Below are 12,232 nucleotides of genomic sequence, written 5' to 3'. Positions count from 1 at the left end.
GATTTACTTTGGGAGAAACTTTCTTTATGAAAATGTAAACTATTTTATTATTATATACATTTTCTGGAATTCCGCTTAAAGCAAATTTAAAATTTAAGTATTCTGCCTAATTTTTGGTACATAATTTTTATTATATACAACTCGGTTAAATAAAGTTGAATTCTTCAGTTAGAGTTCTGTTTAGTTAAGGTTCAAGGTATACAGATTTTCAAGCAATTAATCAAAAACTATCAAATACCACTTAAGTCAAACAGAAAACAAAGTTTCTATTTATATCGATATTTTTATCTATATTTCATACAGAAATCATACCAAATATTTAATTTTTTCATTAACTGCTGAAATAATATTCAAACATTATCCTTTACTACTTTTAAGAAATAGAAATAACATTTATTGCTAAAAATGATTTTTAAAATATTAAATAATAAACAATTTGACATTGCTTTTGCTTTTAGCTTTTTTTTCCTGTCTCTGACAAAGTGTTCCATCAGACATTTGAACCCACTTTAACTAGACTTCAATTCGAAATATTCTAAAATTTCGTCACACAATCTTCAGCTGCTCCCAAAAGCAAATTGTAATTCCAAACATAAAATGCCAACTAAAATAAAGACATTTACTTAGAAGAAGAGACAAACAGCTGCAAAGAAGAAAAACTGTTTGCAACTCAAATAGCGAATGGCAAATAGCAAACAGCAAAAGAAGACACAAAATGTGGCACATGAAATGTGGCACAAAACTGAGCTGAACTGTGGCTGACGCAACTAGAACAAAGTTGTCATTGTCAGCAGCCGCTGGCCAGGTCCACGATTCGCATTCAGGCAGCAGAGCCAGCTGAAGCAGATGCAGCGAACTTGTAGCTGGCAAATGTATCTCTGAGATACTTTTACATAATCATAGATACTTCTGGAGCAGCAGCAGCAGCAGCTGCAAATTAATGTTGACCAAATTGAATCTATGCAAACGCTCTCACACATTGCCACCAAACTCAATTATTCTACAGATTCAATTAGCTTTCAGGCGAAACACAAAGGCCGAGGCAAAAGCACTTTAGCTACATGTGTCAGAGGCAAGAGTTTATTTAATAAACTAAGTTTAGGGTTTTTTTTAACAATTAAACAGAGAGCAGAAGTCTTTGATATTAAATGATTTAATATTATGTATATTAAATATATTATATAAGGTATATTAAGTTTGCCATTCTTCAATTGCTCATTGAAGTCCCCTTTTAGCTATCATTTAATACATTTAGAATTATAAGTTGCTCTAAGGCAATTTTATGTAAGAAAATATTATTTAAAACTATTTTACATTTATCAATTTTTTTAAATTTTAACACACAGAAAATGATAAGAATTAAGTACATTTAATTTGAATTTATTGAAGAACGGCTTGACATCGTCTGGGTCTCATGTCACTCCAATTATGTCTGTAAACAGATATTTTGAGGAAAGAAACTGTTATTAACTATTCAAAGTCTTCATCTTTATGAGATATGTACATGCCTTTAAATATTCCTGGAAAATGCTTTCCTATTCTACTCCGAATAATTATAGGAACTTGAAAGCCTAAACTAGAATATATGTATATGTATATGTAGCGCCATTAATAGTTAATAAATTTAATCAAATTTCGTAGACAAAAGTCCTCTTTGTGAAGTGCAAATGGCTTAGACAGCCAATGGCAGAGTGAGGACATGGGCATGTCGAGGGGAAAATTCGGATGCTCCAGCTTTGTGCAAGGGCAAGCTCAAGTTATATAAATACTTGCGAAATATTTGAGTTGAAATGAAACTAATTTCCTTTTGAATTACATGCTAAATAAACTATGAGTCTAAGCCAAGACAGCTGTGGCATCTGGCAAGGACAGCAGGACATGCAGCAAGGGCAACTGGAGCAACTGCAGCAGCTTACTGATGCGGGTTACTGCGGCTGCTTCCGCTGCTGTTGCTACTCCTGCTGCTTCCCCTGCTCCTGCTATTGTTGCTACATAAACTTTTGCGCCTTAGTTTCCACTTAAAGTTAATGTAAAGTTTTTGTTATATCTTCCGCTTGCAGTGCACTCCTTGCCGCACCTGACCGTGCTCAGCCTGTCCGGCTGCAGCAAACTCACCGACGATGGCGTCGAGCTGATTGCCGAGAATCTGCAGAAGCTGCGCGCCCTGGACCTGTCCTGGTGTCCCCGCATCACGGACGCCTCGCTCGAGTATATCGCCTGTGATCTGAACCAGCTGGAGGAATTGACTTTGGACAGGTGAGTAGTGTCAGTAGTGCTAGCCACCCAGCTACCTAGCCACCCACAGCCAGCACAGGTAAGCACAATTTACCTGTGCTGCGCTGCAGCCCCTTGCAATTATTCAAGAGTTAAATTCAATTTCCTACTGCACTTTCGCTGCTGCTGCGGCTGCTCCCCCCTCTCTCTCTCTCTCTTCCTCTCTCTCAGCAGCAATGTTTATTAAATTTGTAACTTCTAAAAGGGCTTTTACGTGTCGAAAGTAAAACAATTTAGCTGCTTAAATAATTAGAAATATGAACTAATATAAACATGAATAATATTTAGTTTCTCTTTGCTTCAGCCATTTAATCAATCTTGAGCAGGGTAAAGGCTATGCAAAGCGTGGCTGATACCCTATAAACCGTAGAGTCTTTAATTGGATTAACCAAGTCTATCTAGCTTGTCTTTCTGAATATTCCCTGATACCCTGCCTTAAAATGAAAAGATCTCATTATTTAGTGGCACGCCACCTAATTTAGGGTATCTACTTGTCAGGCACTCCCAACTATATTATTCTCACTAGTATACCAAGCATACATATTTCTAATATTGCTCTTCCTCTCTCTCTTTCTATTCCAGATGCGTTCACATAACAGATATAGGTGTCGGCTATATCTCGACGATGCTATCGCTGACGGCCCTCTTTCTGCGCTGGTGCTCACAGGTGCGAGACTTTGGGCTGCAGCACCTGTGCTCGATGCGAAATCTGCAGGTGCTGTCGCTGGCCGGCTGCCCGCTGCTGACCTCGTCCGGGCTGTCCAGCCTCATCCAGTTGCGTCACCTGCAGGAACTGGAGCTGACCAATTGTCCGGGCGCCTCGCATGAATTGTTCGACTACTTGAAAGAGCATTTGCCACGTTGTTTGATAATCGAATAATTGATTTCTGGATTACTTTATTATGTAAATGTAAATGTGAATGTGAATGTGAAAGTCAACTGATTTTGATTTAGATTCAGTTTTACGAGTTCAACTAATCGATTTCTATGCTAATTAATTTCTTTAGTCGTCAAGTTCCTTTTGTGCTATATAGAAACTTCTCGTAACTCTGTAAATCCAATATTTTATTTTCTATCTATGATTTTAACTGTGATTTCAACTGGAACTATATATATGAATGCACGTCTATATGTATAGTTGGGAGCCGTTCAAGGAGCTATACTGTAATTAACTAAAAAAGACCCTCTAATTATATTTATTTACAATTACACAGTACAATAGATGATGATCTAATATTATAAATAATGAATTATTTATATTATTGTAGTTTTTAAAGCAAGTTTTGAATTAATCTCACTGTAATTAACCATAAAGAAGAACAAAGAGAAAAGAAAACACAATTTATATAGATATTATATGCATACTTGTATGTGAATGTAAATTAATTCTAAAGATTGCGCCTAAAAGACAAACAAAACGCTAAATAAATAACGAAGGAAAATAAAAAATCAAAAACTATGCAATTTATTGTTCAAAGCAACAACTCCCAAAAAAAAAAAAATAAAAATACCGAAGCGAATATCTATCTATGGGCAGAGTTTGCCAAACAGCTTTATACTTAGCTCACCTACACACACACACACACAAGGAAAACACCTTTTTATCAATTGTACCATACAATAACTGTGCTAAAGCCCCTCTAAGAATCAAACAACAATTTAACAGAAGTAAAATATTCCAGTTTTTAGAATTAGAATATCTAGAAAAATGTGCACGCTAAGCAAACGGCAGATGAAAAATGAAAATCCATTCGAAGAAAATAAAGAGAACAGCATTAAATTGTATATTTTGAAGTCCCTGTGCCGCCCTTCCTAGAACTAAGTCGCTAACGACAAAGAGTTAAAAACCTAAACTAAAATAATTTATTGAATATATATAAATATGTGGATAAAATTATGTAAAAGAGCTGCGCTACCAAAAACAGTTTAAATGATATATGTGAGGATCATTGTTTTGAAAATATTTCAAACCAAGCATGGATAATATTTAAACAAATGCGAATCTAAAGAACAAACAAATTTTAAAAAACAAATATATATATACATAAAAAATAAACTAAAGCCTATTTGAATATGTTGCGTTTCATTTACGACAATATTATACATATATAAAATAGTCTATTCGGGTTTCTTTTCTGGGATTTCATATTCAAAAGTCAACGGTAAAAAATGTGCTGCATATATATAGTTGCATAGCTTAGGGAGGCTGTTGTTGTGGCCGTTGAGGCCAAATCTTGAACGGTTTTTTTCAGAAGTACCAGGCGAACAGAAATGAGTAGCAAAATGAGAAAGAAAAATGTTATTTAACAGAATAATATTATCACTCTGTTAAATAGCAGTATCGCAACAGTACTATGTTAATTTGCTGTTAACGGACATTTTGCACCCAGTTCCCCTGGTACTTCCAGGCGCACAGAAATGAGTATTACGGTGAAAAATATTAATTAATAGTGTATTAGTGCAACACGTTCATTAACTGTTGTTTAACATAACCCACACTGTTAAATACCAGTCCGTTACAATACACTCTTAACTAAGATCACTAACTAGAGTGCTAAGATTTAATTTAGTTTATTAAGATCTCCCTAATTCTTATTTCTGTTCGCCTGTTGATTTACCAAAATGTTTGTTACAATTTTGCTCTCAGAGGCAGCAAAAGCCGCTCGCTGCAGTGATAAAAAGAAACGACACGGCGGATAAACAAATCATACGTTTTTGGCCATTTGCTTGAGAATTGAGGCAAGCTAGAATTACATTACAGTGAATGACTACAATTTTCTTATTTGTATTTTCATAATTTTCTAAAAATAAAGATGCTTTTGCCTTAATAGCTAATTATTTACAGATGTTGGAGCTGAAGGTACAATACTCCTTTGTCATTCCTCGCAGGCGCCCTCGCCATCATCGTCGTTCTCGTATTCCGTATTATCTTCGCCGTCCTCAACGTCTTGTTCCTCCTCCTTGCCTTGTTGATCCCACCAGGAGAGCACACCAAGACCAGACTCATTGATAGCTCCCTAAAAATAAGCAAATAATTGAGCAATGTGGCACTCTTTTGATATACAGAATTATAATTACGATAATTTTATAGGGCGTCTTCACTTCCTGTGCTGCTGTCGCTGCGGCTGCCGCATTGGAGCTGCTGGCATTTTGTGACTGTTGACCTTCTGCTTTTGGTGGACCGATGGGCGATGTTTCTTCGAATATTTCCCGTGAGACACGGAACTTAATTGGCTCGCCAACATCCATAAATAGATCATGTTTACCGCCATCATCTAAGGGATATTCCCAGACCCAGGCCTGCTCCGCCTCATCGAAACGCGACGGATGCTGCAGTGCAGCATGTGGTATGAGTATATCATCGAAGAAGCCCAGCGTCACGTTAACTCCCTCGCGGCTACAATTCCTTATCTTGCCAGTCATTACAGTGCCTACCATTGGGCGGAAAACTATATAGCGGAACAGAACCTCCGTGTGTGAGGCGCCATCTCCTGGTAATATTATGGAGTCCTTCAGTGACACAATTTCCTTCATTGCTATGCACAAGCCTACGTTTAGCAACACCTGCCAAGTGCGAAAGACATGTTAATCAATAGTTTCATTCACAAATCTTTCTAATTACCTTGTTTGCCAGCTTCCGGTCAATTTCATCGCGCACGGCGTCCACGAGCTTTAAATTGAAATGATCTGGAGCAATGCGTACATTATCTTTAAGTTCTGCCAGTACAAACATGTTTACCGATTGTTTATAAAAGCTTTAATCTAATTTAGCAGGGTGCAAACGAGCAAAATTTTTTCAGCTTGCACCATTTATTATTGTAGCTTATTTGTTTTGTTATGAATAGCGTGGATTTCGTGGCGGTAACAGAGCAGCTGTTTTCTAACATTTTATACCGATATACGATAGTTTTGTTATCGTGCGTTGTGATTGGTAAACGGCTCAGCTGTTCGCGAATTACACGTGCAAGCTCCATACATTTCACAATTGTTATTAATTCAGAAAGTTGGTTTGCAGAGGTTTTGAATATATTAAGAGTGTCTATACAAATTCGTAATAAGTATTAAATTCAACATCTACAAATATCCTTTGCTTTCACTCACATAATGACTGATGATCACAAATATAGCGATCCAGAGGAAGATGAAGAAGACTTAAAAGCGGTAAGCTAAGATTAATTTTGGAATGCTAAGAACTATTTAATAATTAATATTCAATGCTTTAAAGTCTGAGTGGATTCATGACTTTAAATCCCTTACAGTGAAGGATGACATTTTCAAGAATATTAAACTTGACGAAAAAGATGCTAGCGACGAACTTAGCCAGAAAGTTATAGAGAGTGCAATTTCCGGCGAAGAAACGGATTCAGACTATGCCGATGAAGATGAAGACGATGCCTTTGATGTTGGTGACGACTACGATGCCTACGAGGAATCCTACAGTGGTTTCAACAAGCACAGCGCTCAACCACAGCTAACTACAACTGGCAGTAACAGCATTGGCAGCGGGTCTGGAGGCGGCACGCAGCGCGTGAGCAGTTACCAGCCCAATGAGAAAGTACTGCGTCGCTATTCGGCACGCATAAATGTGGAGAAGTATGATCCAAACACCAATATGAGCGCACAGGCAGCCAACCGACTGGTGAGCTTTGATCGTCGTCAGGAGACGGAGCGAGTACGAGTGCGTGATAAGCATGATCGAGCAACGGCAGAACAGGTTATGGATCCACGCACAAGAATGATACTCTTCAAGCTGCTTAACCGTGGTCTCATTCAAGAAATCAATGGCTGCATATCCACCGGAAAGGAGGCTAACGTCTACCATGCAGTGTCTAAGAATGGGGAAGATGAGTACGCTATTAAGATCTACAAGACCTCTATACTAGTGTTCAAGGATCGCGACAAGTATGTCTCAGGCGAATTTCGCTTCCGTCATGGCTACTGCAAGCACAATCCTCGAAAGATGGTGCGCACCTGGGCCGAGAAGGAAATGCGCAACTATCTGCGCATGCGCAATGCTGGCGTACCCGTTCCCGAGCCCATTCTGCTGCGCTCGCATGTGCTGGTCATGCGCTTCTGCGGTCGTGATGGCTGGCCGGCGCCAAAGCTAAAAGATGTGGAGCTGAGCACTTCAAAGGCACGTGAGCTGTACCGCGACTGCGTGGTCATCATGTGGCGGATTTACAATCAATGCCGACTGGTGCACGCGGATCTCTCAGAATTCAATATACTGTTCCAAGACGGCCAGCTGGTGATAATTGATGTCAGCCAGGCGGTCGAACACGATCATCCACACGCGTTCGACTTTTTACGCAAAGACTGCACCAACATATCCGAGTTCTTCCGCAAAAAGGCAGTGGCCACCATGACGGTGAAGGAGCTGTTCGACTTCATCACAGACCAAACCATAAACGAGCAGAATATGGAGGAATGCTTGGAACGTATTTCAGAGCGTATCAAAGATCGGGACTTTGATGCCATCACTGCGCAAGAAAAGATCGACGAGGCTGTTTGGCAAAACACCTACATTCCCAAACGCCTCGATGAGGTCAGTAGCTAACGAACATATTAGATTCTCGCATTGGAATTTATTGTAATATCTCTTTCCAGGTGCCCCATTTTGAGCGTGATGTGGCGAAAGCCAAGCAGGGTGTCCAGCAAGATCTTGTATATGCGAAAATCACAGGTCTAAACTCAACTTTAGATGTGCAGAAGAAACCAGATATTTTGGATGCAGAAAATAAAACTGCGGAAAATGAGCAGCAGTCGAGTGAGAACGAAAGCGACGATTCCCAGGACGAAGATGAAACGTCGAAGTTTAAAAACTCGGCGCGGCCACGTGACGAATCCCCAGACAGCAAAAAGGCACGTAAGAAAGCGGTTAAGGATGCCAAGGCCGAACAGCGAAAGGTCAAAGTAAAGAAGCATGTGAAGAAACGCAAGGAAAAACTTGGCACCATGAAAAAATAATGCAACTAGTAAACGTATCTTTTATTTTTACACTAATATCTCCAATGTAAATAAATTGCAAATCGGTTTCGAAGCGGATTTTCGAAATTTTGGTACATAAATTATATACATACATATATAAGAAAATACAGAGCTCTGTATATAAACTTGTTCAATTTAAACTTGTAAATTGTCTTATGAATTCACTTATATCTATGTGTGTATATAAGAAAGTAGAGTTCTCTATCAAAGTGGGTATTAAATATGTATATTAAACATCTGTTTCTGATCGTTCCATTCCCACCAATCGTTTCTAATCGTTCCGTTCCCATCAACTAAACAGTATTGAAAACTCATGCTTCAAGGCTGCTGACAATACTAACTAAAAGTACCGTTAAACGAAATCGTCTGCTATTCACTTCACTTCACTCTGAAATATTCAGCGTTCTATTACAGTAGCTTTGCGTCTACTGTCAAACTTACGTTTTTCGAGAAATTATTTTATGAGAGTAGAAATATTTTCTATGAATCGTATTAGAAACAAACAGAAAATAGGGTTCGCAAAATTTTCAACTCCTCGAATATTATTTTGTTAATTACCTGGATTCAGATATCACCTTAATTGAGGAATTGGAAGAAAAATGTCTACAACTTTCGATAAGTGTCTGCAGAATATTGTCATGCAAATGAAGGTAACTCCGAAGGAGCACAAGGACTTTCTCTATGACTCGGCCTATATCGCTGGCTGGATAAATACAGCGCTCAAGCAGCGTCGCTCAATGCTCGCTGGCAGTTTCAGCAATTTGCCAGCTACTGGTAAGGCCTGATCTCTATTCTCTACTCACATTGTTTGTCATCATCGCCATTTGCAGCAACCTATATAAGCGGAAGTAAGATCGATGTGCCCGCCAACTTCAATTGTTATCTGCTGTTGGATCTACGTTTTCCGTTCTACACGGAAATCAAAAACGACGACTGCATCTATTTGCACTCGGTGTTCAAGGAGCAGGTTGTTGGGGATTCTTTGATCTCCGCCGTTTATTTACAAACCCATTTACGCAATGATTTAAGTAATTTGCTGAGGCCACAGCCAAAGATTACATGCAAGGGTGGTTCAGGACGTAGCTACCAATTGTGCTATCACACATCTTTATATCCGGTCAGTTCCCACACCATTATCGCCACCCAGCTGAAGGCGAAGTGCAGTACGAGCATAGTGTTCGACTTCCTCGTGGCTATCAAGTTGCCTATAGAAAAGTTTCCGAAGCCGGCCTCTGTGGCTATGCCTGACTCCATGATCGATTCGGAGCTGAGCTATTGGATCGCGCTGCCTGTGCCGCACTTCGATGTCAACTACAATGGCCACAGCTATATGGGCAGAAGCCACGTCTGGCAAAAGGCAACTCCGGGGCAACGTCAACGCTGGTGCCTGGTGGTGCGAATGTTCTACATGATGAGTTCAAGCAATGGCACTCTGAACACCATCGGGATCCATTCCCTGAAGCACACCTGCGTAAATCTCTGCGAGAAGTTTGGCATTGAGAAGGCAGATCGGCCAATCGGTCTGAAACTAATGGATGTGAGTATCTTCTTGCTGTTAAATTAATTTAATTGTCATTTTGAGCATCTGCATTCAGATGATGATTACTCACGGCGCACGGAAGCTGCGTGAAGTTTCCATTGCCAGCCGAACCGGACAAATTGTGAATCTAGAAACTCATCCTGCTCTGGCCACCGACTGTTCCAAAATGGATGCATTGCTCTCGAAAATGAAGGCCAAGATGACGAGCAAAGAAGCCTGTGATATGGAATCCCTATCCGAGATGTTTGGGCTGTCAAAGAAAAAGTAGTCGAACAGGCTCTAATGCAGTCCGAAATTTTCAAGAAATTACATATTAAAAAAAACTTTAATTGTTGACTTTGGGTCACCATTAAAACTAATTAAAAATTATTATAATTCACAAAAATGTAATAAATACCAAGTAAAATAACCATCAAATTGTTTTTCATTTTCGAAGATCCACGGAAGCCGTTGAGCTTCAATAAAGCCAATATGGTCACCCCTTTTCATTTACAACTCTGTTTTGAGCCAATTTCGAATTTGCTGTCGCAACGGAAATGTCATTTTGGTTTTTTGCAGTCATGATTTTTCTAACAAGTAGTCTCTGTTAAATCAGGAATCAGGAAGTAGACGCCGGTAAAACTTACATCGTGCAGCATTTGAAAGCTACTGTCAAAAATATAACAAAATGTCTGAGCCCCTTGCAGATATTAGTCAAGAAACAACCGAAACCAAAACCGAAACCGCTGTAACACCGCCACAGCTATCAAATATTGGATTACACCGCGTGCAGAGAATGTCGAAGGCAAACGAATCGCAACGTCTGCTCCGATCGCAGACGGCTGACAAGGATGATGGCGAGCTGTTCATCAAGCTGCCGAAGTTCAGTAAGCGACTACGTACCAAGACCTCTACTGAGGGTGTCCAGGAGGCGGACATCGAGCCCACTTTCACAGTCAGTCAGAGGCTGTACAAATATCTGAAGCAGCCAAATTGCCAGCGCTGGATCTGGTGCGAGTTCATCGAATCCTTTATCGACAAGGCAATACTGAGCAGTTCCTATGACATGAACAGCTACGTGCAGAGTTTCTTTCCCCAGGTGGAGACGCGCCACTTGCCGCGTCGTGCCTGGCAGATGATTCGCCGCAACATGGGCAAGGCTCGTCGTTTCTCTACAGCTTTCATTGCCAGGGAGCGCATCGAGATGGAGCGCTGTCGGAACGTTGTCCGCCAGTTGCAGCAGCGAAAGTTCAATGCGGAACAGGACGCACAGTCATTGGAACTGATGCCTAAGTTCATTCCTATGCCATTATCAGTGGACTGCAAGGTGGTCAGCCTTTTAAATATACCAACTCAGGTGCTTTGCAAGGGGCGTGTCGTCAGTTTCGAACCCGAGGACAGCAGCTACCAGGTCAAGTTCAATGTGGCAGGAAAGCATACCGTAATGAAAGTGCCCGATTGCCAGCTCCACGTGCTGCAAGACTGCAAAACCCTATCATTGGATAGCATCATGCAAGGTGTTGACGAGAAGCAGGAAGTGCCTTCACAGCTATCTGATGATGGCGAAGAGCTAAAGGCTCTGTTCGACTCGCTGCTGCAGCTACAAAAGCTGGTGGCCCTCAAGCGCAAAACCGTGCAGGACATGGCCAGCATGAACGAGGAAGTGGAGGCCAGTGGCATGCCGGCGCCCGCCCGGCGTGAAACAAAGCAGACGCCGCTTCGTGAGAAGCTTCAGCGCCGGTATGCGGCCAATATGATAACGCTCCATCGCGTCAACGCTGACATTCTGGAGCCACTGCGCGTCGCCCACCATCATCTGTCCGAGTACGAGAAGGAGGCAATGCAGAGCAAATGCGTTCCGCGCAACAAGCTCTACGAGAAGTGTCGCACCTTGGCCGAAATGGATATGAAGGCAGCGCCATGTCAAAGCAACGTCCAGGTGGAGGCCACGCGGGAGCTCATCCTGGGCCTGCAAACGTTGCTTTATCTTTGTGGAGAACTCGGGCATGGCAACAATGTCGAAGTGGATGCCGTCATCGATGACTGTGTGAATCAAATGCTCATGGGCTTGCCGTCACAGCTGACAACTGAGTTCAGACAGGTGATCGACATGCTCCAGCCGCTACGTGAACACATCCAGGCTGTGACCAAGGCAGAATCCGAGCACAATCAACAAATGTATCAAATGCACCAGCAGACGCCAGACATTGCATCCAATCTGCTGCCCAACGATGAGTCTGACATCGAAATGGGATTGTAGTGGTGCTTCAATCAAATATTAATTTAAAAGCATTATTATAGATTTAACTAAAAACAATACAATACACGCACATTTACATATTCATCATGAACATCATCATCATCATCACAATACAAAATCGTCTTGCTTATATAAATGTGCAATTGTATAATAAAATAAATTTTGTTGAAATTTTACTTTCCACCAAAAGA

General features: G+C 40.7%; 5 protein-coding genes across 6 annotated transcripts in view; 4 read left to right on the top strand and 1 right to left on the bottom strand.

Annotated features, from left to right (window-relative positions):
* LOC6583170 (F-box/LRR-repeat protein 16) overlaps positions 1-4,035 on the top strand; it is a 36,242-nt gene extending 32,207 nt beyond the window's left edge. Inside the window, exons 5-6 of the mRNA XM_002008812.4 lie at positions 2,061-2,256; positions 2,857-4,035. Of these exons, the coding sequence (XP_002008848.2) occupies positions 2,061-2,256; positions 2,857-3,154 (494 nt within the window). The 3' untranslated portion in view covers positions 3,155-4,035. The remainder of the gene's footprint in view (positions 1-2,060; positions 2,257-2,856) is intronic.
* A 934-nt stretch (positions 4,036-4,969) lies between these two features.
* Positions 4,970-6,123, bottom strand: LOC6583169 (DNA-directed RNA polymerase III subunit RPC8). The gene is made up of 3 exons (XM_002008811.4): positions 5,897-6,123; positions 5,353-5,838; positions 4,970-5,291 (listed from the first exon to the last, which is right to left on the bottom strand). Exons 1-3 carry the CDS (start codon positions 6,005-6,007, stop codon positions 5,151-5,153), a joined length of 738 nt encoding a protein of 245 aa, XP_002008847.1. The 5' UTR covers positions 6,008-6,123; the 3' UTR covers positions 4,970-5,150.
* A 96-nt stretch (positions 6,124-6,219) lies between these two features.
* LOC6583168 (serine/threonine-protein kinase RIO1) lies at positions 6,220-8,410 on the top strand. The gene is made up of 3 exons (XM_002008810.4): positions 6,220-6,435; positions 6,500-7,819; positions 7,882-8,410. Exons 1-3 carry the CDS (start codon positions 6,379-6,381, stop codon positions 8,239-8,241), a joined length of 1,737 nt encoding a protein of 578 aa, XP_002008846.1. The 5' UTR covers positions 6,220-6,378; the 3' UTR covers positions 8,242-8,410.
* A 259-nt stretch (positions 8,411-8,669) lies between these two features.
* LOC6583167 lies at positions 8,670-10,162 on the top strand. The gene is made up of 3 exons (XM_002008809.4): positions 8,670-9,036; positions 9,093-9,799; positions 9,858-10,162. Exons 1-3 carry the CDS (start codon positions 8,862-8,864, stop codon positions 10,068-10,070), a joined length of 1,095 nt encoding a protein of 364 aa, XP_002008845.1. The 5' UTR covers positions 8,670-8,861; the 3' UTR covers positions 10,071-10,162.
* Positions 10,163-10,310: 148 nt separating this feature from the next.
* Positions 10,311-12,201, top strand: LOC6583166 (protein lin-9 homolog). 2 transcript variants are annotated; one of them, XM_002008808.4, is made up of 2 exons: positions 10,313-10,417; positions 10,489-12,201. In XM_002008808.4, the coding sequence occupies exon 2, from the start codon at positions 10,578-10,580 to the stop codon at positions 12,039-12,041; it is 1,464 nt and encodes a 487-aa protein (XP_002008844.2). In that variant the 5' UTR covers positions 10,313-10,417; positions 10,489-10,577; the 3' UTR covers positions 12,042-12,201. The 2 variants fall into 2 exon arrangements, with proteins under 2 accessions (XP_032587595.1, XP_002008844.2); XM_032731704.2 differs by having other exon boundaries at positions 10,311-12,201.
* The last annotated feature ends 31 nt before the right edge of the window (positions 12,202-12,232 follow it).

Source organism: Drosophila mojavensis, unplaced genomic scaffold (genome assembly GCF_018153725.1).
Source record: "Drosophila mojavensis isolate 15081-1352.22 unplaced genomic scaffold, ASM1815372v1 contig_74, whole genome shotgun sequence".
Lineage (NCBI taxonomy): Eukaryota > Metazoa > Arthropoda > Insecta > Diptera > Drosophilidae > Drosophila > Drosophila mojavensis.
This window is presented reverse-complemented; position numbering and strand designations above follow the sequence as displayed.